At 37.9% G+C, this 24,957-nt stretch overlaps 1 protein-coding gene across 5 annotated transcripts in view; it reads left to right on the forward strand.

The window, feature by feature from the left end:
* ARL15 (ADP ribosylation factor like GTPase 15) overlaps positions 1 to 24,957 on the forward strand; it is a 403,888-nt gene that overhangs the window by 180,142 nt on the left and 198,789 nt on the right. For all 5 annotated transcript variants that reach the window (XR_006205681.1, XM_042949992.1, XM_042949983.1 and 2 more), the window contains one exon: positions 20,477 to 20,685. Coding sequence is in view for 4 of the 5 variants with exons in the window: in XM_042949992.1 (XP_042805926.1) it covers positions 20,477 to 20,685 (209 nt within the window). In the remaining variant the exon portion in view is untranslated. The remainder of the gene's footprint in view (positions 1 to 20,476; positions 20,686 to 24,957) is intronic.

Below are 24,957 nucleotides of genomic sequence, written 5' to 3' on the forward strand. Positions count from 1 at the left end.
CTCAGTCTCCTGGTAACTTTCCCATTCTTCATGGTTGTATCACCGTGCTTAGAGGAGTTTTGTGATGATGTCTGAGTTTTTCTGCTATCTTGGTATGTAATCTGTCTGGATCTGGAGACTTGCATTAACTTAAAGAAGCTTGGTGCACTCCCTCCTCACTCCAAATTTACCTTCTTTTAACTCTTTACAGATTGAAATCGTTCTTTTGAGCCTATCCTGTTGTTTGTCTATCTGTTCTTCATAACATTTTTACAAGTATAAATTCGTTTTAGCCCTTACTCTTCTTTTCCCTTCTTATAGTTTCATCCTCCATTAAGGTCATGGGCTGGTTTTTCCTCTCCTTCTCCTCCTCCGATTATGTTGAAACACTGAAGTCTAATGTAAATGACCATCATTGATATTATGGTATCTAGAATAACCTATCCACCATTTCTTCTTTGATAGTCCCAATTAAATTCAGAGATTTGACCTCTTTGTTGTTTTCTCATCTTCTTTACCATGAGATTGTCAACTGAATAACGTAGACATCTATCAGAACTGAGGGCTTTTTAGGAGCCATGTTTAATGACATCTGGCTCTGATGGCAGAACTGTTAGCAAAACTGGACAAGGCAAGTATTTGGCCATGAACAGTGCTCTTGCAGTACTGCCAGCATTTCCCATTCTGTCTCCTTGGGGTTCTGTCACTAACTTACCCCTCTTTCTCGTTTTCCTCAGTACATCTATCAGTACTCCTAATTCAGTCTCATTTGTGTGTAATTTTGACTCTTTAATGTGGCTTGACAATTTCTTGTTTATATTTTTTTATTTAAAAAAATTTTTTAGAGCACAAGTTGGGGAGGGGGCAGAGGAGGGGGGAGAGAGAGAGAGTATGTGAATGAATGAATGAATGAGAATCTTAATCAGGCTCCACACACAGCGTGGAGCCCAAAGCAGTGCTTGATCCCATGACCCTGGGATCATGACCCAAGCCAAAATCAAGATTTGGATGCTCAACTGACTGAGCCACCCAGGCACACCGGCTTGACAATTTCTAATTATTTCTTTTAATGTTTGTTTGTTTTGAGAGAGCACAAGCCAGGAAAGGGACAGAGAGAGGGACAGAGGATCTGAAGTGGGCTCTGTGCTGACAGCAGTGATCCCAATGTGGGGCTTGAGCTCATGAACCAATAAGATCATGACCTGAGTTAAAGTTGGATGTTCAACCAACTGAGCCACCCAGGTGCCCTGACAATTTCTGATTATTAATGATAAATTATTGATAATTGATAATTATTAAAGTAACTTAACTCTGTTTCTGTGTAGAACTTCCCAAATCTTTTATATATCTGTTGTCCTGTGTATTTTGGTATAGATCTGACAAATATCCCAATTATTTTATAAAAGCATATATTTTTGAGTTACTGAATGGTTTTTAGATTAGATATTAAAAGCAGAATTGAAAAAAAAAATAAAAGCAGAATGGAAAACATTTTAAGGCCCTTAATAATAAATAGTACAAAGTGGCATTATAGAAAGCTTTCACAGATACACGTCCCTGTATAGGGTTCTATTCTATTATCTTGTTGCATGCATCTTTTCTATTGTTGCAGGACATCATTTAGGTATTTTTAGGCAATTTGATACCTGAAAAATGGTGCCATATAATTTCAGTTTGCATGTTTTGGATAACTGAGATGAGGTATATCACCTTTTTTCCTGTCTCTTTGTGTCTATTTATCATTTTGATGTTGAAAATAAGGCTATTTTTATACACCAGTTACTCCAGGTGAATTTTGGGGTTGAAAGATTCCCTTGAGATTTTGATTGGTAATGCATGAAACTCACTAGTAAATCTGGAAAGAATTGAAATACTTACTATTTTTAGTCTTCCTGTCTAAAGAGATGACCTGGTGCTTTGTTTGTGCGAGCACTGTTTGTTCAAATGTTGGGATTTTTCCATAGTAGCATATTTTACTGTTATTGCATGAGTTTTTAAATTTTTAGTAGTAGTAAAAAGATTTTAAAGCATTTAAATTTTGTTTCTAATCACCTTATGGAACCATATTATTGAAGTCTTCTAGTTAATTCTCTTGGCTTTGTAGCTATACGGCCATTATCTGCAAATAATGATCATTTTAATCTCCTTTCCATTGGTTATTCCTCTTACATCAGTCTCTTGCCTTGTTGTATTGGCTAGAACATTAAGAACAATGCTAAATAATTCTGATGATAGAACCACAATTTTTATTCCTCTGCACCTCGTATAAAAGGTTTTCAGCATATAAAAGGTACTCTGAAACTGGAGCGAATTGACTTGAATTTAGCTGTCAGAGCTTTGATTCTAGCTGGCATACTAGAAACTGCGCATAAATAAAAATAGTACAAGATAGAAAGTTACACATGACATTAAAAACTATGGATAACTACTCTTTAGTGGAGGAAAAAAGATGATATACAAGTGCAGTAAAAGGAATGGTTGTGGTGCAGGTGGCATTTTAATGCAGGAGTTGAGAATAGATTGTGCTCAAAGATAGAGAGGAGGTTCCCAGCCAAGGGAAAAGACATATGCAGAGGCGGTGGCACTTGGGGAACATGATGGGTATAAGATAAAATGTGAGCAGTCATTTTGGCCACTGCAAAGATTTCCTAAGTGGTGTAGAAGGATTTGAGGATAGAAGTGACCACTTGGGTTAGACCATTGGGAGCTTTGAATGGCAGCTAAGCTATTTTGACCTGACCAATGCTTCCCAAGATTTTTCACATCAGATGCATGGGAAATAATATTTTTATGATCTTGAGATAAACAGAAACCACTTCCTGCAAGAGGTGATGACAAGAAATGGGGGGATTATGCCCCAGGTCCCACTGGACACCCTAATGGCTGCCAAATTTCAACACATCTGTAATCCTTCCGACGTATGTACATGTTAGGAAGGTGAGATTTTATCAAGGGATAGTTTCTTTCTGATTTCAGTTTAAAGCTGTTTTGAACTTTCTACTGAGCAAACTACCTCTTCTCTCTCTCTCTCTCTCTCCCCCCCCTTCCTCCTCACATGTCCCACATGTTTTCAGTTCCCATTTCAAGTACCACGGGGGAGGGGCAGAGAGAGAGGGAGACACAGAATCGGAAACAGGCTCCAGGCTCCGAGCCATCAGCCCAGAGCCTGACGCGGGGCTCGAACTCACGGACCGCGAGATCGTGACCTGGCTGAAGTCGGACGCTTAACCGACTGCGCCACCCAGGCGCCCCAACACCGTTGACTCTTAACATAAGTGTTAGGGGTGCTGATGCCCATGCAGTCAAAAATTTGTGCATAGCTTTTGACTCCCCCAAAACTTAACTACTAATAGCCTACTGGTGACTGGAAGCCTTACCAATAACATAAACAGTTGATTAACAAATAGTTTATATGTTATGTATATTATATACTGTATTCTTATAATACAGTCTTATATTACTGTATTCTTACAGTATTCTTACTGTATTCTACAGTATTCTTACTGAATTCTACAGTATTCTTACTGTATTCTTACAGTATTATATACTGTATTCTTATAATACAGTCTTATAATACAGTCTTATAATAACATAAGTGTTAGGGGTGCTGATGCCCATGCAGTCAAAAATTTGTGCATAGCTTTTGACTCCCCCAAAACTTAACTACTAATAGCCTACTGGTGACTGGAAGCCTTACCAATAACATAAACAGTTGATTAACAAATAGTTTATATGTTATGTATATTATATACTGTATTCTTATAATAAAGTAAGATAGAGAAAAGAAAATGTTACTAATAAAATCATAAGGAAGAGAAAATAAAAAAAAAAAAAATTGACCTTTCCTTCAGAACCTTAGCTTTTAATTGTAAGAAGAGATCCCAGTCTTCTGTGTTCCAAGTTCTTTAACTTCCTATCTAGATTGTGGTTATCAGTGATAAATTTTAGATTTCTCAGGTGTGTATCATTACACTTGTTTCAACCTACTTGCTTTTGAGAATAATTACAGCTCAGTACTAGTGCAGCGGGGTGATGATATGGAATTCTCTCAAGGCTTCCTGTGGTCCCCCAGTAAGTAAACAGACCACCACCTCTGATAATTTCAGGGAACTAGCATATGGCTTTGAAATAATAATCAAATCTTTACACTTCAAATCTGAAAGAACTATTGTAGACTATAGACAAAATTATCTTAATGGATGATTTTTCTGTTAAAGGTCTTCCCTTAAAGAAACAAGTTTAAAATACTATAGTACCATAATTTGACAACACTAAATTTCCATTAGCTGTTGCATTAGCAAAAAAGGTGTTTCTTAGAACACTTACTGTATCTGTCTTGGCATTTAACCAATTAAACTAATTAAGAGTATAAAAATAGATTTTGATGAAATATTAAGATTATAATACTGAGAATAGGTTGAAAACCTTATAATTTGATTTTAAGACTTTGAAATTCTTACATGTTATACTTTTCATAGTAGTATCTCAGTTGGACATTTTGGAAACAGCTGAGGTTATAGTTTTAGTACTGAGCTATTATTTGAACAACTGGATATTTGATTTTAAGGAATTGTTGTTAATTTCTTTTCGATGTAATTTATATCTTGGTTATATCTTTAAAATCCTTGTCTTTTAGAAACATAGACCAAAATATTTACCCATGAGATCATATGATACTTGAAATTTGCTTCAAAATAATATGAAGGAGGAATTAGGGTAAGGCTGGATTGGCCAGAACTGATGGTTGTCAAAGCTGAGTGATGGTGTTTGTCATACTTTTTTGGTTACTTATATATGTTCTAAATTCTCCATAATAATGAAAATATCGGTATAAATACATCATTTATTTAATGAACACCAAAAACTTTACAATACTGTCCAGGAGGAAGTAGATAACTCTTTCATGCTGCATTAAATCTGAGAACCGCTATACCTTTTATTTCTAGTCTTTGTCTTTTTTTTTTTTAATTTTTATTTCATAGATGTTGATCTTGCCTCTCTTAAAATATTCTGATTTTCTGATTTGCTTTCTTTCGTAGCTGTCTCTTCTTGCTACTGTCCACGTGCCTGACTCTGGTGGTTTCTATTTCTCGTCTCCCACATAATGATTTACTACTTCTAATATGCTCTGAGCAGGGAGCCAAGAAACTAAGTGTGATCACATTTTTTTTTTTTCTAGGCAAGATTTTCGTGTGGGCCTGAGGGACTTTTTAGAGTGGTTAAGCATGTGAGCTTTAGAATGTTAATTTGGAGCCTTTCTGTTGGCTACCCCATGGCTCCTGGTTTTTAGCTGTGTTCTGGATAGTTGGGGGATCCCATATATGTTTAGATACATTGTACAGTCATATGTCTTGAGATTGCAAGGGTGGGGAGAGGTTGGGTTTTTTTTTTTAAATTTTTCTTCTTAATGCAGTGATGATGACATTGGAAGTAAAATTATTTATAGCTCCTCTAAAAGAAACTTAACTTTCCAATTGTTACTTAAGGATCAGAAGAATATATATGCTGTTATGGGAAATACTTTGCAGCACATGTAAATTGAAGCCTAAATGACATCATGTCATAAAGGTATTATCAGTTCAGTGACCTGCTAGACTATGAGCTCATGAGTTAGGCAAGGGCCACATCTACCTGGTTGGCCACTGTATGCCTGGTGCCCAGAGCTGTGTCTGGGACATAGATGCCACTCAATAAATACTTGTTAGTTGATCAAGTGAATGAGTAATATAAATCAGATGACTGTTTTTAATTCACACGTAAATTAATTGAAGACTATATGCTTATTCCTATACTAGGTCCTTGAAATATACAAAAGAATTGGTATAGATTGTCAGTCCAGGATAATCACAAGGAACTGGACATATAGAAACGCTTTCAGTGTTACAAGTATCCTAACATTCAGGGGATACACGGTTTGCTCTAGAATAACAAAGGATGGAGACAGCAATTTTGTGAAAATAAAGGAAGGCTTCAGTAGAGGAGATGTTTAGATGTAGAGTTACAATGTGCATAGGGTTTTGTTTTGTTTTATTTTTAGGTAAGACATTGAGTGGAGCAGGGGAAAAACAGAGGAAAAATGCATGGTGAAGTTTCAAAGTGTCCAAGAGCTTGGCATTTACACAGAGGGTAAAGTTGGGTGATTGATGATTGACTACTAGGAAAAAGAGATAAGGGGTTAAGCATGACTCTTTTTAAAGTGTATTTTATTTTGAGGGAGAGACTGCATGAGTGGAGAGGCAGAGAGAGAGAGGCAGACAGAGATTCCCAAGCAGGCTCCTTGCTGCTAGTGCAGAGCCCAATGCAGGGCTTGAATTCATGAAACTGTGAGATCATGACCTGAGCCAAAACCAAGAGTCAGACACTTAACCGACCGCGCCACCCAGCTGCCTCAAGTTTGACTCTTCTACTTTGGGTGGCTGTCAATCCCCAGACCAGGGAATCCAGGAGACTGGTTTAGAAAAGAATGTGTGGCAAGAATGAGGTCATAAGGGGACAAGTTGAGTTTAAAATACCTGGGAAACTTTAGAAGGGAATATATGATACACTGTAAGAAATCAGAATGTTGGTGCTTTAGAGAAAATCAGATAAGAGGGATTGAACGGCCGTCTTCAGGATAGTAGAAGTAAGTGAAACAGGAGGAGGAAAGACATTTCTAAGGAGGACGTGTAAAGTGAGAAGAAAGAATTCTGGGGAAAATCCGAGAATTCTTAATTGGAGATCTGTGCACTGTGAAGGCAGAGACCATGTCTCTTTCATTTTCTGACCTGCACTGTAGAGCACAGTCCACGGCACTCAGTAAGCCCTCACGACGTTTTTTTAATGTCGCCTCTGAAAGAAGCATGTTGAGAAATCGGTAGATGGTATTTATGTAGAGCAACAATGAGTTGCCAGTAAGACTTAGGGTAAGTTTTTTCCCCATTTGGTTCATGAATTCACATTGTAGAAGTTGCTGTCTAACTGAAAATTGTTTTTTAACTTTGTTAGTTATCTATCACTATGTAACAATTGACCACAAACTTAGAGACTTTATCAAGAAAAAAAATGTGAGTTTTTTTGAAGTTAAATATAGAATTACCATGTGACCCATCAACTCTACTCCTAGTTATATACTCAAAAGAATTGAAAACAGGTGTTCAAAAAAAAAAAACCAAAAAAACAAACAAACAAAAACCCCAAAAACCTTGTACTCCAGTATTCATAGCAGCTCTGTTCACAGAAGCCAAAATGCGGAAACAACCAACATGTCTGTCAGCAGATGAATGTACAGGCATAATGTGACATATCTATACAATGAAATCTGGCCATAAAAGGATCCCTTTTTTTTTTTTTTTTTTTTTTTAATTTTTTTTTTAACGTTTATTTATTTTTGGGACAGAGAGAGACAGCATGAACTGGGGAGGGGCAGAGAGAGAGGGAGACACAGAATCAGAAGCAGGCTCCAGGCTCTGAGCCATCAGCCCAGAGCCCGACGCGGGGCTCGAACTCACGGACCGTGAGATCGTGACCTGAGTTGAAGTCGGACGCTCAACCGACTGAGCCACCCAGGCACCCCAAAAGGATCCTTTTTTAAGATCACATTTTTCTTGGTGCATTTCAGTTCCTCAGGGTTGGATAACTGAGGGCCACATGTTGGCCAGAGGATGCCTTCAGTTCCTTGGCTCATGTGCCTTTGCAGTATGACAGTTTGCTTCATAAAAGCATCCTGACTGAGAAGGCAATTGAGCTAATCTGTTATTAAAATGGAAGTTACAGTCTTTTGTAACTACTCAGGGAGCAGTATCCCATCACCTTTGCCACATTCTGTTGGTTAGAAGTAAGGCACTAGACCATCCCACACTCAAAGGGAGGAGATTACACAAAGGCCTCAGTACCAAGAAGTGGAGATCATTGGTAGCCATTTTGGAGGCTGCCTCCGTAGCCTTTGCTGTTTAATGTCTCTGTGAGACTTTCGATTATTTGCATTGGGATGATCATGTGCTTTTCCTGACAGAACCTTCCTCATGTAAACTCAGAAATCTTGTATTTGAGTACCTGTGACTCTGATATGGCAGGTATAAAGAGAAGATGTGGTCGCTGGCTTTATGGAAAGGAAAAGTGTGGGTCATTCTCTTAATGTTGCCTACTTCTGTGCAGAAATCATTTTCAACGTTGGTTATTTACAAGGATACATAGCCTTAGATTGATTTGTAAATAAGACTCTGTTCATGTGTGTATGCACATAAGTGTGTGCACTGAATGAAATGATCTGATTCTTGAGGTTTATAGCAAGACCATCATTTTTCTAATTAAAGAAGGGATAAATCTTAAAGAATACAAACCAAAGATTGGGGATGGGGTAGGTAGCATGTTTTTCCTCTCCTAATTGCTGTTTGTATGCTTTAGCCATTTGTATATAAGAGAAACTTCAAAATAGCAACAGTATATGATAAATGGGTTGAAAATAGTTTTTTTTAAAGGATCCTGATCTTATTTATGTCTGATAGCCATACTTTTATACATGTCCACTCTATAATTGTTTCATTTATCTAAAAGAAGAAGGACATGAATGGAGGGATATGTCCTCATTAGTCAGCTCTGAAATTAACTCCTAGCCTAATATCACAGCTTTAAGAAAATCAGCATTCTGGAACCCTGTGGGATACCTAATAAATATTTCTTTCATATAATCTCTTCTCTATTCCCAGGCAAATATATTCTTTAACTATCCCAATCTAAATAAAAATAAGACAGTAGGCTTAGCATCATTTAAATTGCACTGTCTCTTTTCTTTTGAGTGTGTTCTTCATGAGAAACTATTTGGAAGTGAAGTGCTTGACCTCAGGCAATGTTTCAAACTCCTTTGTCTTCTCTTTGGCTAGTGTACTGATGCCTAATCGTTTTATGCGGTGACACTATTTTCTATAACCTCCTGTCCCCAAGTGCTGGATGATACAGACATACTTATATTTTAAAATTAAAATTAATTTCATTTTGAGAGTTCCACTTGCCTCTTGAGATAATTGGAGACATTGCATAGCTTCTAATATGGTTGGGGATTATTGATTTAATGATACGGTTACACGTGAAAAAGAGTCTGTTTAATGGTATATGTGATGTAATAAGCTAATCTCTTTTAAATATATAGTAACTGTGTAAAACAAAAAAGAAGTCTGATTACTTTAAGGACACTTTAATGAGTGGTTCATGCAGCTGTGGTTACAGAGTTTATTCTTTTGGAATTGTCTGAAGTGGAGTGATCTTATCGCCACTTTCCCTTTATAATGGCAACTTCGAAGGACAGAGGAAAAGCTTACTTTGGAGGACAAAAAGGAATTCCCCTGCTTTAGAAAACAGCTCAGAGAGAAGAGCATTTCAGACAAGAATTATGAAAGGAACCGAGGGAGCAGTGAAGAGTATTTTAGACTATATAAAAATGAGACAACTTCTACTCAAATGCATGGGCATATAATGCGCGTATTCATCTTTCTTTCACTTACTTCAGCAACAAATACAGAGAGTCTGCTCTGTGCCAGAGTCTGCTTAAACACCTGGAGACATAGCATTGAACCCACCTAGCAAGGAGGATCTTGAATAGACTTAGCAAAGTTGATGGATAAAGAGACCTGGTGAAAGTGGCGTGTTTACCTAAAAGCTATGAAAAAACTGAGTGCGAGAGAGTGGGTTACAGATAAATGCAAAAATTCCTGACTCAGGCATTTAGGTGAGCACTATAGTTCAGTAAGTTATAGGCTTACTGAACATATAGAACATTCCAAGCACTATGCCAAATGAGTTATCTCATCTAATCCCTACAATCCTATTGGGTACCTAAGTATTATTTTTTCCTTTTATTCGAAGGAAAACCAAGGCTTACAACAAGCCAGTTACCCAAGGTCACTAAGGTGACATGTGACAGCACTAGTTTTTGAACCCAGTAAGTCTGACTTAAGAGTGCATGCTAATCTCTCTGCTGTCCTATCCTCTATCAGAACTAACCTGCCTCTCATGACTAAACCCAACTCCAGTGCATTGGCTTATTTTCAAGGAAAATTGTGTGCCAAATTCTGAAAAAATTGGAGCTTTCCAAAAGTTTTGGAGTGTAAACTGATCCCTACGCTGACAACTGCCCATATTTATTTATAATTTGTAAAGTGCCTTGACTTGCCCAATTGCATAATTCAGATTATAATGTATATTAGCTTATGTACATTATTAAACACTGGTGTCATTTCTCTGAAGCCTAGGCAGTTGTTTTTTTTTTTCTCCTCTTTTATGCTTAGGCCTAAACATGGATCCTCACTGAATTTGTATAATCCATAGGGTTGCAACAAATAGAACACAAAGAATCCATGGGAGAAAACTGAAATCTCCATTTAGGAGTTGTGATAAACCTTACGTCAAGAATGACAGAGTACTAAAGGACAAAAGGGTAGATAGGGGTGGGTTCAAATAAATGTTGTGGACCAAGCAGAATTCCCCTTAAGGTTTTATTACATGAGTAGGTTATTAGTAATTTTTTGAGGTCAAATTAATCACAGAATAGAAATTACAGTTAAGAGACTAATACTCTACCTTTGAAGGTCAAAGCTTATAGTTTTAAAGTTTTTCTGTGGGCTATGAATTTATGTTCATCTAGAACCTCATGTCATCTGTCCATTTTGTCACATGGTTGGTATAAGTTAAACTTTAGAATAAAAACTTGTGGCGGGGGGAAATGGAAGCTACACTAGAATGCCATAGCATTTCTGCAGTTTTAAACGATTGTATTTCACCCTGACTATGGAACAAACACCTTCCACTTCAGCCAGAAAATTCTCATTGTGGCTCTTCCCAATTTGTTGCTTTAGTCAATGGCAATTTCAACAAAATTGTTCCCAGACTAGCTTTCCTACTCTGGCCACCAGATTTTCCAGAATACTATAAAATGTGCTTTTTTGCTTTTTGTGTTAGGCCAATAGCTCGGGAATTTGCTGCTTAGTAAACATGTGGAGTCATGCAAATTGTGATCACCTTGGGTTTGTGGGTCTTCTAGGCAGTAGGCCCTTGGCTGTTACCGGAGTCCAGAGGGGAACATTTTCCCACAACTCTTCCCACAGCTTTTTCTTTCCACACTTTCAGTTTCTCAAGGCTGCTTGCTCTGCCGAACATCAGGACAGGCAGGCTGATGGATCACAGAGAGCACAGGGCAGTGCTCTTATTTGTGTTTTAGTACAGTGCTTAGCACATGCAACGTTATGGCTTCACATTTCCAAATACTAAAACAGAACTCTGAGAGAGGCAAAGCCATGAAATAATTTTGTGTATGTGGAATTAAAAATTTTTTTCAACAGAAAATGTCAGGCGAATGATTCTTCGCAGAGTATGTGCCAGAAACATAACTACATGCTAAGCCAACAAACTACTACCATCCACAAAATACACACGCGCGCGCGCGCACACACACACACACACATTTCGCTTGTTTCTTTATGACGTGTTTTGTTTGGTGAATTCTATATTCTGCATACGAGAAATCTGAGTAAACGTTTTATAAAAGATTAACCAATTCATTGAAAAAATGATTGTATAAGACTATGTTAGATGCATTCAGAGTGTAGAAATGAGACACATAAATGCACAAAACTCCCAGATGTCTCTTTCGGTCTAACCAGGAAGATGAAACATATATTCAGATAACTATGCTACAGGGTAGAAACAATTACGAACAGCACCAAGAGAAATAGATTAAAAGCTTCTGAGAAATTATTTCCAGCTGGAAGACTATGGAAGTCTTGGTGGAGTAGGAGATCTGGCCCTTGACAAGCAGGTGGTGGTTTCAGTGTACAAGAACTGACATGGCAGGAACTCCAGGCAGAGGGGATAACACAACTAAAGGCATGAGGGTGAAAGCCTGGTCTGGTCCAGGAGAGACAAGTTGCATTTGTGGATTGTACAAGGAGCAGAATGGAAACAAGTGGTAGGAGGAATGGTCAGCTGAGGCCAGATCACAGAGAACTGTAAATGCTAAGTCATGTAGCTTGGGAATTCCAAATTATAGGCATTTGATGTTCTTGAGCAGTGTGGTGATACAGCTTGAGCTAGTTTCCTGGACAAACATTAATAATTTAATCAGTACTGGCTTGACAGAAGCATGGAGACCAGTTAAATAAGTCATTCTGGTGATCCAGGTGGAAAGTGGTTGAGGGTATGGACCAGAGTGAGAACATGGAGGAGGGCAGGTATCAGATGGCAGGCATAGTCCTCAGGTATGGTTGTTAGGTCTTAACGCTGAAGGTACTGATGTACAGTTGTGCTTTGAGTAACATGGACATCCAGAATATTTGTTAGGAACAGGATAAGGTAAGAACAGGGCAACTAGTGCATCAGTTTTTGTATAGTGTCGCACATTTTGTTTTTTAAAAGGTAGGCTAAGAACTACCTTCAGAATTTTCTGGGGGTGTGCTATTTGAAGTTCAGATTGCACAAGTCCAAGGTTGCACACATTATCATAACATTTCTAGTCCCTAAAGCATGTGACCACTGTTGGAATTTCAACATAATGAGACCAAGGAGATTAGTATGATTCCCATATAGGCCTCTTAATTTTGCAATTGTACTTCCAACTCTGGCTGACCTATCTTTGGACACGAGATAGCGTGAGTGTAAAGATGGTTCAGTGTAACACGCTTATTTCTGCTGGAAAACGACTCCAAATGTGCCTGAGATTTAGTGGACCTCAGTGGTCCCCGTTGTATATTAAAGATAACGAGTATGTACTATTCTAAAACCCTTATGGGGTCTTAGGCCTTCACTCTCAAGAATTATTGAGACCTCAGTGCCTTGGCAAAGCTAGAGATGCTAGGAAAATAATGCCTAGCTCTCCTCAAGCAACCACTAATGGGAGGTAGGTGGATGAGGACCCAAATGCTTCCCCACTGGTGCCTGGCTCCCAGTTTTAGTATGAGTAAGCTCAGGCTACCCACAGTGGTTCGTTGGCTGGGTAGCTCTTCTTGTGGGTTGACTCTTTCCCTCCCCCACTTTTTCACTCTACCACTAGTATTTCCTGCGTTCATGGCTTGAATAAACCCGTTGCACTGGGGGAATCCAAAATAAGGCAGAGACTATTTGTTTACATATTTCCTTTGCTGACTCCCTTACACCGTTTGGGAGAAGGAAGAACTCTTTCTTGCCCACATGTTTTCATAGATTTCCAATAAACACAGGAAGACCTTAATAAGCAAATCTTTTTCAAGATATGCAGTTAGCTGTGTGTCCAAGAGTGTGGAGAGTATTCATTTTTAAGGTTTATGAAATCTTAGGGGCACTTGGTCGCTCATTGAGTGTCGGACTCTTGATTTTGGCTCAGGTCGTAATCCCAGGGTCGTGAGATTGAGCACCATGTGGAGCACACTTGAGATTCCCTCTCTCCCCCTCTCCCGCCTCTTCTGTCCCTCACCCCTGCTTACATGCGTGTTCTCGCTTTCTCTTAAATAAAATATATAAGATTTATGAAATCTAGAGGCTTTAGGACTGGAAGAAGCTCAGATATGAGTAGGTAGTACTGTCTACTCTAAATACAGTTACCATAATCACATTACCATAACAGGTAATGGATGGTCAACAGGACCCTTAAGCAAGACCAGACCAGCTGCCAGGTAGTATTCCCCAGGCCTCTGTAATAATTCCCCATTTACTGCTGCCTCAAGCCCAGACACTGCCTGGCTTACAAAGCCATCCACATTCTGTCTTCACACTGGCCATTACTTGTCACCAGCTCAGGCTTCTCTCATGTTCATTCTCTTTACTGTGCCCCACCACCCACCCACTCCTAATTTCCTCTTATCTTATGCTCCCAGCCATGCCCTCCCCACTGGAATGTGTTTTCTCCTCTTCTCTCCCTTTCATTGGAGCCTCCTGTATTCTCTGTGAAGCAGCATCATGTAGTAGAAAAGTACATGGGCTTTGGAATCAGTCCGAAATTTGAATCCTAGATCTGCCATTTATTAGCTGGATATGGAGGAAAGTGCATAAACTTTGTGTCCCAATTTCTTCATCCATTAAATAAGGATAATAACTCCTAAAAAGTTATGTGTGGTGATGTATATAAACACCTTTACAAGGTTAGATGTGATGTAATATGTCGGTGAGGCGGGGGTGGATGACGACTAGGTGTGAACCCTCTTTTATATTCTATGTGGGTGTTCTCAGCTCATCTCACTGGGAGCCTGAGGACTTTGGTCTCCTCCAGCTCAACAGTTTATCCTGTTCGTGGTTCTTCGATCATGCAGACCACATTTCTGTTTATTATCTAGAATGGTTTTCTTTTTGATTCTGAAAGCAAAATAAGACAATACACCTCCCTTCAGAGAACTTGACTTTGAATCTTCACATTTTTATAGTTTGTATTGAGCATTTAAGGAGGGCTTAATTTAAGATACTTCGGTGCTTTTTGCAGGGGCTGGGGGGAGTCCATAACAAAAGTTTGAGTTTAGATATGAATGTCTTAATCCTCCTGGACTCTTGGATATTTCGGTTTTTAAAAACAGATTGAGTGGGTCTGATGTATAGAAGACAAAAAGAATGAAGGAGCCACCCATCAGAAAAACCAAGATTCCATATATGGGAGGGGTAAAAAAAAGATTTTAAAATTAATACTTTTCTGTCCCTTCTCCTGTCCTGCCCTTGAACATTTTCTCCCTATGCTGGAAATCACTCTTCTTAAAGTAATACTGGCTGATGCCACTTGTGTTCCGAGGATATATCCTCCTTCACTAAAATTTGAAGAATTAATTTACAATTAAAATTCTCCAAAATTGGCTTCATTTATGGGTCTCCAATCTCATTAAGTTTTTCAGAGGGAAAATATTCTCCATTTTCTGAAGACTGTGGTAAGAGGATAGAAAGAGAAGACAATCTCGACTCCTCATCCTGAGTCTATATGCCATAACAGGGTGACCCTAGTGGACACCCTCGTCCTGGTTAGCCTGTTGTGTCACCCTTTGGCACACTTGTCTTTGGATCAGAGTGACCACACCTGCTCCTATACCAGCATGGCTGCATGGCTTTTCCTTTCAGAGATGGGATCAGATCTCTAACTGTTTTCTTCTTGGGGGTTTCTAGCAGTCGCTCAAGGCAGCAGTAAGTTAGAGGAATATCTAGAACACACTATCCAATACAGTAGGCACCAGACACGTGTGGCGTCTAAACTTCAAATTTAAGTAAATTTTAATAAAATTCAGTTCTTGAGTTACAGTGGCCACATTTCAAGTGCTCAGTAGCCACAATGGCTAGTGGCTTTTTTTTTTTTTCTTTTTTTAAATCACAGAAAGTTGAGTTAAACATCACTGATCTAGAGATCAGATTTTCCATAGGGACAACTTCAAACTGCTGTTTTTATCGTTGACTCCTGTGTATCCCTGTTTATTTAGTTCATTGGCTTCATCTTTCAAAGAAAAAAATTTTTTTTTAATTTTTTTTTAATGTTTATTTATTTTTGAGACAGAGAGAGAGCATGAACGGGGGAGGGTCAGAGAGAGGGAGACACAGAATCTGAAACAGGCTCCAGGCTCTGAGCTGTCAGCACAGAGCCCGACGCGGGGCTCGAACTCACGGACCACGAGATCATGACCTGAGCCGAAGTCGGCCGCTTAACCGACTGAGCCACCCAGGCGCCCCTCAAAGAAAAATTCTTTTAAGAAACTTACCTCTACAGCCTTTTAACTTAAGGGAGCTAAGCATCTTTTTTGGCTGCAAATAATAAAATAGTCTTTGAAATCGGCACGAGTAATTAGGCATTCACTATGTTCACAAAATAAAGAGTTCTTACAGTAAGTGGTTGGTACCGCTGCTCAGCGGTGTTCTCAAGGACCCAGGCTTTCTGTCTTCCTGTTGTGACCTCCTCATGTGTTGGTATGTCTTCTTCAAGATTGCTGGGAAGGTTATCATCTAATAGAATCTAAAAGCTAGAAGAGAGAAGTGACTCTCTTTGAGCATCTCCCTTTTTTTGAGGGGCACAGTTTGTCCCAAAAGCTCCCAGCAGACCTGTGTTGAATCCCAGTTTGCCAAAACTGAGTCATCTGTCCATGCTGCAAGAGAGAGCTTGAAAAACAAATACTTGGCATTTTTAACCTCTATACTGGTAGGCTGGCCTTGCTGATAAAGAATGTAAGCACTATGAAGACTGAAGCTTTTGTCTGTTTTGTTTGCTAGTATGTCCCCAGTGCCTGGGATGGTGCCAGGTGTTCAGTAAACATCCATTAGAGGAATTAATAAATAAGAGAATGTTGCCATAGTTGTCCATAGTGTGCCATACAAAAGAACCTTGCATAATGAAGACACGTTATGCTCCCATCTTCTATCTTTTCTCTTGTAGTAGCTTGAACCAGGCTCTCCTGGTTGATTGGCTTTCTGAGTGAACTCTTAGGATATGAAGGGCTCCTTACAACCTTCAGTAAGGCAGTATCAGACATTGGGTAATTCAGACACTGGGTAACACCCTCACCTCCCCAACCTCTCTACTGTTAATATACCCTTTTTTTTTTTTTTAATCTGAATACAAAATACAGGCCAGGTTTGGATTTGGTGTTTAACCTCTTTATATGCCAATTTAAGTGACACAGAGCATGCACTATTCAGTCATTAAAATGAGTGGCCCCAGACCATTTATGATGTGATGTGATGCCCTGCGTGTGTTACTCCCCTTGGACTTGGTTTGTGGGCGAGGACTGTTGGGACGTGGACATCAAACTCTGTTCCTAATTTTCCCAGTTAGGCTCACTTCTCAGAGCATCTGGCAGCTGGGTTAATGACCTGTCTATTTCTCATTTTAATCTGGTGGCTCATCTAAGGTCCTCTCAGCTGGGCCAACCAACCTGATACTACCATTCACCCCATTCCTGGTTTCCTGGGGTACTCTGGGTTTCATCCAGAAGCCCTGATGACCAAAGCCATTGTGCAAAAGGCTGAACTGGAATTTCAGATTCCAAGCCCAGTGTTTGTGATGAACATTAGACATGCTAAGATTGGACAGAAAGCTGTGTGGCAGGAGACTAAAGAAAAGGGTCTTTTCATTAATAATAAGTTATCATCCACATAGTATATCATAGAATGGATGTTTTAAGAAATTCCAGCATTTCTCTTTGGATTTGTTTCATCTGTCAACAGTCATTGGACTTAAGGTCATTTTGTCTAACCATTTTCTGATGTCTTATGTGCTCCCAAAGGTGGCAGATGGAAATAGTTTCTTGTTGAAAAAGACCCTCATGAGTTAGATTTCGAATATGTCCCGTGTATTTCCAATAGAAAATTTCCACTGAAACATTCAACCAGTATTCTTCTCTTTATACTTAATTCTCTGCACCCCTCTAATGCTATGGCCATATTTATTAAGATGTATTTACAGGCCTTGTTGTAGTAACTATTACTTTAAAGAATTTGTGGGTTTGATCTAGGGTAATCATGGATTTTTAAATATTTCTTATAGGTCCTTGCTTAGTGACTTGTATAGAATAGTACTTAAAAATATTCATTTAACTCATTGGCTAGAAATGTTAGGTACCTTTTATTTTGATAAGTTGCTTTTTTCCCCCCTCTTGGCTTATGTGGTAGTAGAGTTTTTTGTTGAGTTTTATCACCTTTCCAGTCAATGATCCTTCTATTTCAATCACATTAGACCTAGATAAATATTTTAGGTGTGTAACCTTGGCCACATTATGTGATTGTTTCATGTCTTAGTTTTATTGTTGATAAAATGAGAGCCATAACAATACCTACCTCTTAAGATGGTCAAGAGTAAATGAGTTAATACATGTAAAAACACTTAGCACCACCACCATTTATTTTGGAACTGCACTTGGTCAGTTGCAACTGTTGGTTGGCTATGATTACGGAAGTTGGGCAAAATCAGTGAAAGCATTTTGTGAGAATTAATGAGCTCTATAGAATTTACAGTAAAGCATGTTGTGTATATTATATGAGAATTGTGTGCTACACACCTTTTAGTAAAAATTGTAATAAATTTATGTACAGATATATACACACACGTTATTTTTGTCTTAAACATTTACCATCAGGTAACACTGCTGCTACTTTTGCTCCTCAAACTTATGGATGGTTCTCTAGCATATGGATAATGTCTGGATGTAGCTTGTAGCAGATGCTGTTGGTATCCTACCCAGATCTCCTTTACTGGGCCAGTGCATCCATCTCCCAGCTGCTTCGAGTATTGGCTGCTAATGACTCACACCTGTACCCTTCTCCAGAGGCCTGCCCTTGGCTGACAGTAATTGCCTCAACCAAATATGTCTAGGAGAGTATGAGATCACACCCCTACCCCCTCCTGTTCCCTAGGGGTGGCTCATAGCCAATGACTGTACCGGGGTATAGCAGCCCAGCCTCCTTGTCTTTGGACTGGACAACTTCTGTGGTTGAGTGCATGCTCTAGAGCTCCTCATTGGATTAAGCTGAGGGTAGATTTTTGAAACCAGATCTTTGCCAAGCCCCTTCCCCAATTCTAGCTTGCTTCTTTCACTCCAGGTTTCTCCTGACAGCACTGTCTATAATCAGGTGTTCAAGAAATGCGGTCTCAGACTCTGTGCCTGGGGAACCTGGCTTAAAGTGTTGCTGATTTCAGTGGCTCTGTTGTTTTCTTAGTTAGACCGTCACTTATGTAACTAACTACCTATATTAAATCTGTGGCTTAAGTTGTTTTGTTTTGTACTGTTTTCTTGGTTAAAAGTTGCCTGATCTGCATTAACCCTGTTCATATCCCATGTTTTTACATATTTAAGGTTGTTCTACATTAAATATCCTTGATGCTCTTATATAGCTGGGTATTTCAGTATAGGATTATGATGGACACTCTGGATTTTAAAATCTGAAATTTAAGTTTTAAATCCTGAATCAATTATACCTCCCTCTTGGGGTGGCTGTAAGAATTCTATGAGCTGTTCTTTTGAAAACACCTAGCACCGTGCCTGGAATGTAGGAAGTGCTTAATAAATGGTAGCTGTTTGGTAACTATAATTTTTTAAGAGGATTGCCCAGCCTGGTTGAGATGCCTCATCTCTTGTACTCATGACGCCTAATGAGTACCTCTCTACAGAGCTTTATTACTTTATTAATTTTTTTTTCTATTTCTCACAGAAAAATATGGGCTTCTTAGTGCCCTCCAGTGGTGTGTTGGCCCTTAGGGGAAGAAAAGACCTGATGATAGCTTTCGTTGATTTCAATGGTGAAAATATTCCCACCCTATCCAGTTTGAAGCTACCAGTATGGCATCATTGAATACAGAGTTGGGAAGAGATGCACATATTTGGCTCTTGTCAGTTAGTGCACACCAACTCCAGTCCTTTATTCCTAACACTTAGTGCAGTATATCCAATATAGGAGCTAAATATTCAATGGAGGGCTAACATGTAGTTACTAACTGGTTAAGACTTGCTCATATACACTAAATTAATGAAATACCTTTATCTAATTTTTGTTGTATAACCAATAGTCCCATGCCCCAAACACACACACACACACACGCACACACACACACCATGGACTGCCCATGCTATTGATGAATAGAATGGAAATAAATGAAACACTTATCCTGATGTAGTAGGGAATGCCCATGCCCTCCCTGGACAGGTTGTCTACTCAGATGCAAATCTCAGTTTTGAGATTTACTAGACACATGAATGGGGATTAGTCACTTCACCTCTCTTGGCCCCAGGTTCCTCAGACAGTTGGACTGGATAGTCTTTACAGGTCTTTCTAGTCTGAAAATCCATAAAGCCTAATTAGTGTATAATTTCATTTCCTCCTTCCCTCATTTTCCTCTTTCCTGTACTGAACCTTGAGTTATACATAATGCTGGATGTTGAAAATACAAAGAGGAATAAGATGTGGCCTTGGATGCTGAGAATCTCCATGTCTTTTTATGAACACTCCCATCATATCAAGACCATGAGTATGCCCATTGCCAAGTGGGTTTATGCAAATGTATCAAGTATTTAATTCATCACAGATTTTAGCACTTTGATACATAAAAATATTGTGCTAGTAGTTTTCACTTTCTAGATGAAATTAAATAAGGCTGTCATGATCAACAAGTAGTTCTTTTAGAAACTGTCCTCAGGATCATGTTCATTGTCTGGGATAAAGCTTCAGTGAACAGCTAGCTGGGTTACACTACTCTCTGAGTTAGGCTCAAACTCTGATTATAAAGAGTGGAGTTTTTATTTAGGACTAGTAAACAAAATCTGAAAAAAATGTTGACTTTCAATCAAAACAACTATCCTAGTTCTTTCTCACATATTTTGATAAGAAAGGTATAAAGAATGACTGATAAACTTGGGTGTTCTCTTTCAAGGCCACATCCACCTGTTGGCTCTCATGCCTTGGTCCTCATCAACCATGTTCTCTGCCCTTAATTTTTAAAAGCTACATTGGTTTCCAGTAGGAATTAGTGTTGGGAACACCAACAGGACTGTTGAGTATTTTTCAGTTGCCGAAAGCTATTTTTAAAAAGAATTTGTTTTGTTTTTGACAGGGGCTGATAATATCCGGAAATATTGGAGCCGCTACTACCAAGGATCTCAAGGGGTAATATTTGTATTAGACAGTGCCTCTTCAGAAGATGATTTAGAAACTGCTAGGAATGAACTGCACTCAGCTCTCCAGCACCCACAGTTATGCACTTTACCCTTTTTAATATTGGCCAATCATCAAGACAAGCCAGCTGCTCGATCAGTCCAAGAGGTATGTCTCATGAACGTGACAAGCCTTTGTCTTGTGTGCTGTGGTTTTGTTGCCACGTTGGAATCTGAAAACTTGTCTGTAATTAGGAATATGCTGGTTGTGGTGTTTTCCAACACGAAACCCTAGTTTTCTGAGAAAGTAGAAAGACTATATCAATCTATAGAAATTATTGTTTATATACCTTTCTCCACTTGGAAAGCATCATTGTTTTTTTTTTTTTTTTTTTTTTAACTTTAGCAAAAGTTAAAGGACTTATCTGAATATTTTTCTCATCTGCTTTAAAAGGCTGCAGGCTTGGTGATTTAGCATTTCTTACCCCACTAGCTTACTTCATTCTCCTTTTCTCCAGCTTTTCAAGGAATGCCTCATGCATGTCACCATGCATCACTTGCCCTCAGATGTCATGTTCTTGTCTCTCTGAAATGCTCACTGTTGACTAGAAGCAATGAGTCCTATTCTGTAACCAGCCAGGCTGAAAATTGATGTCTTATCTTGCAAGTTCCATGCCACCAAATACACTTTAATATGGACCCGTTCTTTATCTTCTTCATTGAATTTCATTTCTTAGTGCGTATCTCTCCTATAAAAGCATGAGTCTAGTTCTGGACTGAAAAAAAATCAGTGTCTCACCCAGAAGAGCTTCTGATTCATGGATACGGAAGGAATAAGATATGGGAATAATTTTTAAATTTTGAATTGTAGTGAATTTTAACCAAAGTACAGTGAAATAAAGACTTTTTATGTATTCCTTTACACCTGTAACTTTCAAGGTAGGTTTCTCTCCCCTTCTTCAGAAAATTGTGTGCTTCCTTTAGTGACTTCAGGATATTATAATTAGTAGGAATCACACTGCCCTGTAGTCTGAAACACTGGATGAGGCGTCAAACACCTAAGACGTTCTAACTCCAGACTGGTTTCACACTTAATGTGGGACCCAGGCAAAAAGCTTTGTTCCTTTGCTTGTCTTCCCATCAGTAAAATGGGAATAATTCAGGCTTTTTTTTTTTTTTTTTTTTTTTAAGTAAGTGAGTGGTATGGTTTTAGATAATTTACTTTGAAGTTTAAAGTACTAAGCAGTAGAAGAGATACTATATCGAGACAGTTTTCATTTAAGTCTTAGGAAAATAGTGAAGAAGGCAAGGTTTTCTTACTAAATAGAACTCGTGCCCATTTTTTGTTGCTTCGTTTATCATTAAGTAGTCAGCATGCACCTTTTTCCTCTTTAGATTTTGTGAAATATAAATACTAGTAAGTAATAAAGATAGAAACAAAGCAGTATTCAGAGTCATTAATGTGCAGATCTTCAGCATTGAACTTGTCTCGCCTTCCTGATCTGTTCTTAAGACTTGGGTGGGGTAAATCTTTTACTTTCTCAGCATCAGTTTTCCTGCTTGTAGAGTAGATATAATAGTATCTAATCATAGACAGTTAGGAGTATTATAAATTATAAGATACTTGCTGAAGATGCATTGTTCTGAGATTCATTGTGGGAAATATATGTATGCAGTACAGAATACAAATAGACAATATAATGTTTTGTACATAAATAATATGTAATACATCTATAATAAAACATACGAAATACATATACAAGTGACATTATAACATCAAATCACTTTATTCAAGTTATGTACAATAGCTGAATTTTTTTCTTTTAATTTTAAGAAACTGTTTTCCTTAGACATCATAAAATTGAAACTAATGTTTTCTTGAAACCAGATAGATAACTCAGGGTAATCCTCCATAGAAATTAAAGACTGTCACATTGAAGAAAGGAAGCTTTTAACAATTAATTGCTTCGGAATATGCCTTATGTGTTTTCGCCAGTATCTTTCCTAAGAAACAGGCAAATATCTTTTTATGATTCATCTTTTAGTGAGACAGAGGCTGTAAATGTAGAATAAACAGAATGATTTGAAAATTATTCAAAATTTGTATATCCTGGATCATGTATGACTGACTTTCCTTTCTATTTATACCAATTTTAAATGACTTTTCCTCAAAACTTTTGCTTGTAATGGAATTTGCAAATACCATTTTGAGGACTGTTTAAGGTATTGTCCCTGTGGTTATATAAACATATACTATACAGGTGGACGTTAACATTTTAGATTTTAATTAAAGACATAGACAAATTCTGTTATAGATCTTGAAGCTTGTCGAAACATAATGAAGTGCCCATACGTTGGATTTGGCAGAAAAAGAAAAGGAAGCTTTCTATTTTTCTCGTGGCTTAAATGACAAAGAGGTTTCTCAGAATAGTGTGTTACAATGCCTTGTTGAAATACTCCTAGGAATGTTTTAGGGCTCAATATCTTATTAATAAGTTAGCATAAAAGTGGAATTATAAAAACTGAATCTTAGACTTTTAATAAGCAATCATCTCAAAATGGTTGGAAGTAGGTTTGCGTAGAAGAGGGATAGAAGATTAAAAAGTGAGCAAACTTACATGTCATTTGAAATATGTTCAGAAGTGGCCATCTGTATACTACCCCTCCTTACCTTATTGTGAAGGTATTACATGCCCCTGTGCTCTGTTGCTTATAAACATTTTTATTCGTTTGTACCTGCTAATTCGTGTGCACTTTGTGTAATCTCCAAATGCTAAAAAGGATGGGTTTTTACTTTGCAAAATAGCTGTGAGTTTGAGGCAAAATTCTATTCTTTCAGAATTCAAGGAAAATGCATTCAGTTTACCAAAAGCACCGAACAGTTCTTTGATGCAGCTAAGAAAAGACCACGAGTCATAAAGGCTCATTGATTCTTCCCCTCCTCCCATTGAAATTATTACATTTTGTGCTCAATGCATTATGCAAAAAACAAAAAAACAAAAAAACAAAAAAACAAAAAAACTGTAATTATTTACCCTGTCACTGGAGTAAAACTTTAAAAATTCATTTATCATCTAATGAGGATAACAGAATGTTGTTGCATTTAGAAGCTGGTGAGATCCAAAGGAGAAAGAGGAATTATCCTGGGGATTCCAACCAGAGAATGAAAATCTCTGGAGGTTCTATATATTTAGTCCCTTCCTCTGCTATGAGTGTTGCAATGTTTGTGTAGAGAATGGAGTTAAGAAAGGAAGACAATGGTTAAAATTACTTTCTAACCCACAGAGGGCAACATGCCCAATTATTTTGTTACCCTTTTAGAACGCAAGTAGAGTCTTGTACATTGCATAGTTCGCCTTCTGTAATAAACCTGGTAATGACCTGTGTTTAACTCAACAGCCTTTTAAGATTTTACATCTTGAGAATTGATAGTAGAAACGTGTTTTTTAATAAATAATCTTTTTTTTTTTTTTTTAATAGCAAAACACTGGGAAAAAGAACACCCTTTATGTACTGTCTGAAAGCCAAGCAGTTTTTGCAACAGATGTTTGTTGTATTCACTTTGGGGAGGTGTAGTTACCACAGTTTTCCAGAATTCATTCGTATCAACTACTTTTCTCTATAGAAAATACAATATAAAAATCTATAATTAAGTCAAGTGGCCTACTTGATTCATTAGGGAAAATTCTAGTCCAATTTGAATAATAAGGCTTTAAAACAAGAATCATCTTAAGGGTAAATAGGTTGGCTTTTTATTTGTATTGAATGGTAATTGTATCTAATTTGTTTTACAACTCCCATAGGAGAGCATACTTCAGTTCTGAAGTTATTTAATAGATTAGGAGGATTTTATGAGAAGTTAAGTTGATATAGTAACCAATAAATGTAATCCTGTTTTCCCTCTACACGGTTGCCGATTGGGACTCTTTTACTTCCTAGCTTTTTAAAATCTTATTTTTGTTTTATTGGGCACTACTGTGTCTTATAAAATGACACATTTTGTCAACGTGAAAGAAATAGTTTAACCTTTCAGCAGCCTAATCTGAATTGATATTTGTCCATATCCTAAATTCAAAAATGTTTACCTTTTTTAGAAATAGCACATCAAAAATACTGAATCAACTCTGTCAAGTATTTTGCATCGAAGCAAATACTAAGAAATGTGAAAACTATGAAATAAAGATTCTTGAAGTGACATTGTAAGGTCAAATGACTTTAATGGTTCCATGGTTCATTAATTGTAGCACAAGAATATCCAGCTTTTAAATTAGGATGTCAACATTAAGGTTAAAATTTGTGATCAGGCATTTCTCAGTTTTCTTCCAATTGTCACTTAGTTTGTTATTGTGATGCACATTGAATGTGGGGTTCTATTAGGAAAGAATAAAATACAAGTGTGAGTAGAGTATTCCCAAGTATTTCTATAATGATACATTACCTT

The sequence above is a fragment of the Panthera leo genome, chromosome A1 (genome assembly GCF_018350215.1).
Source record: "Panthera leo isolate Ple1 chromosome A1, P.leo_Ple1_pat1.1, whole genome shotgun sequence".
Classification (NCBI taxonomy): Eukaryota; Metazoa; Chordata; class Mammalia; order Carnivora; family Felidae; genus Panthera; species Panthera leo.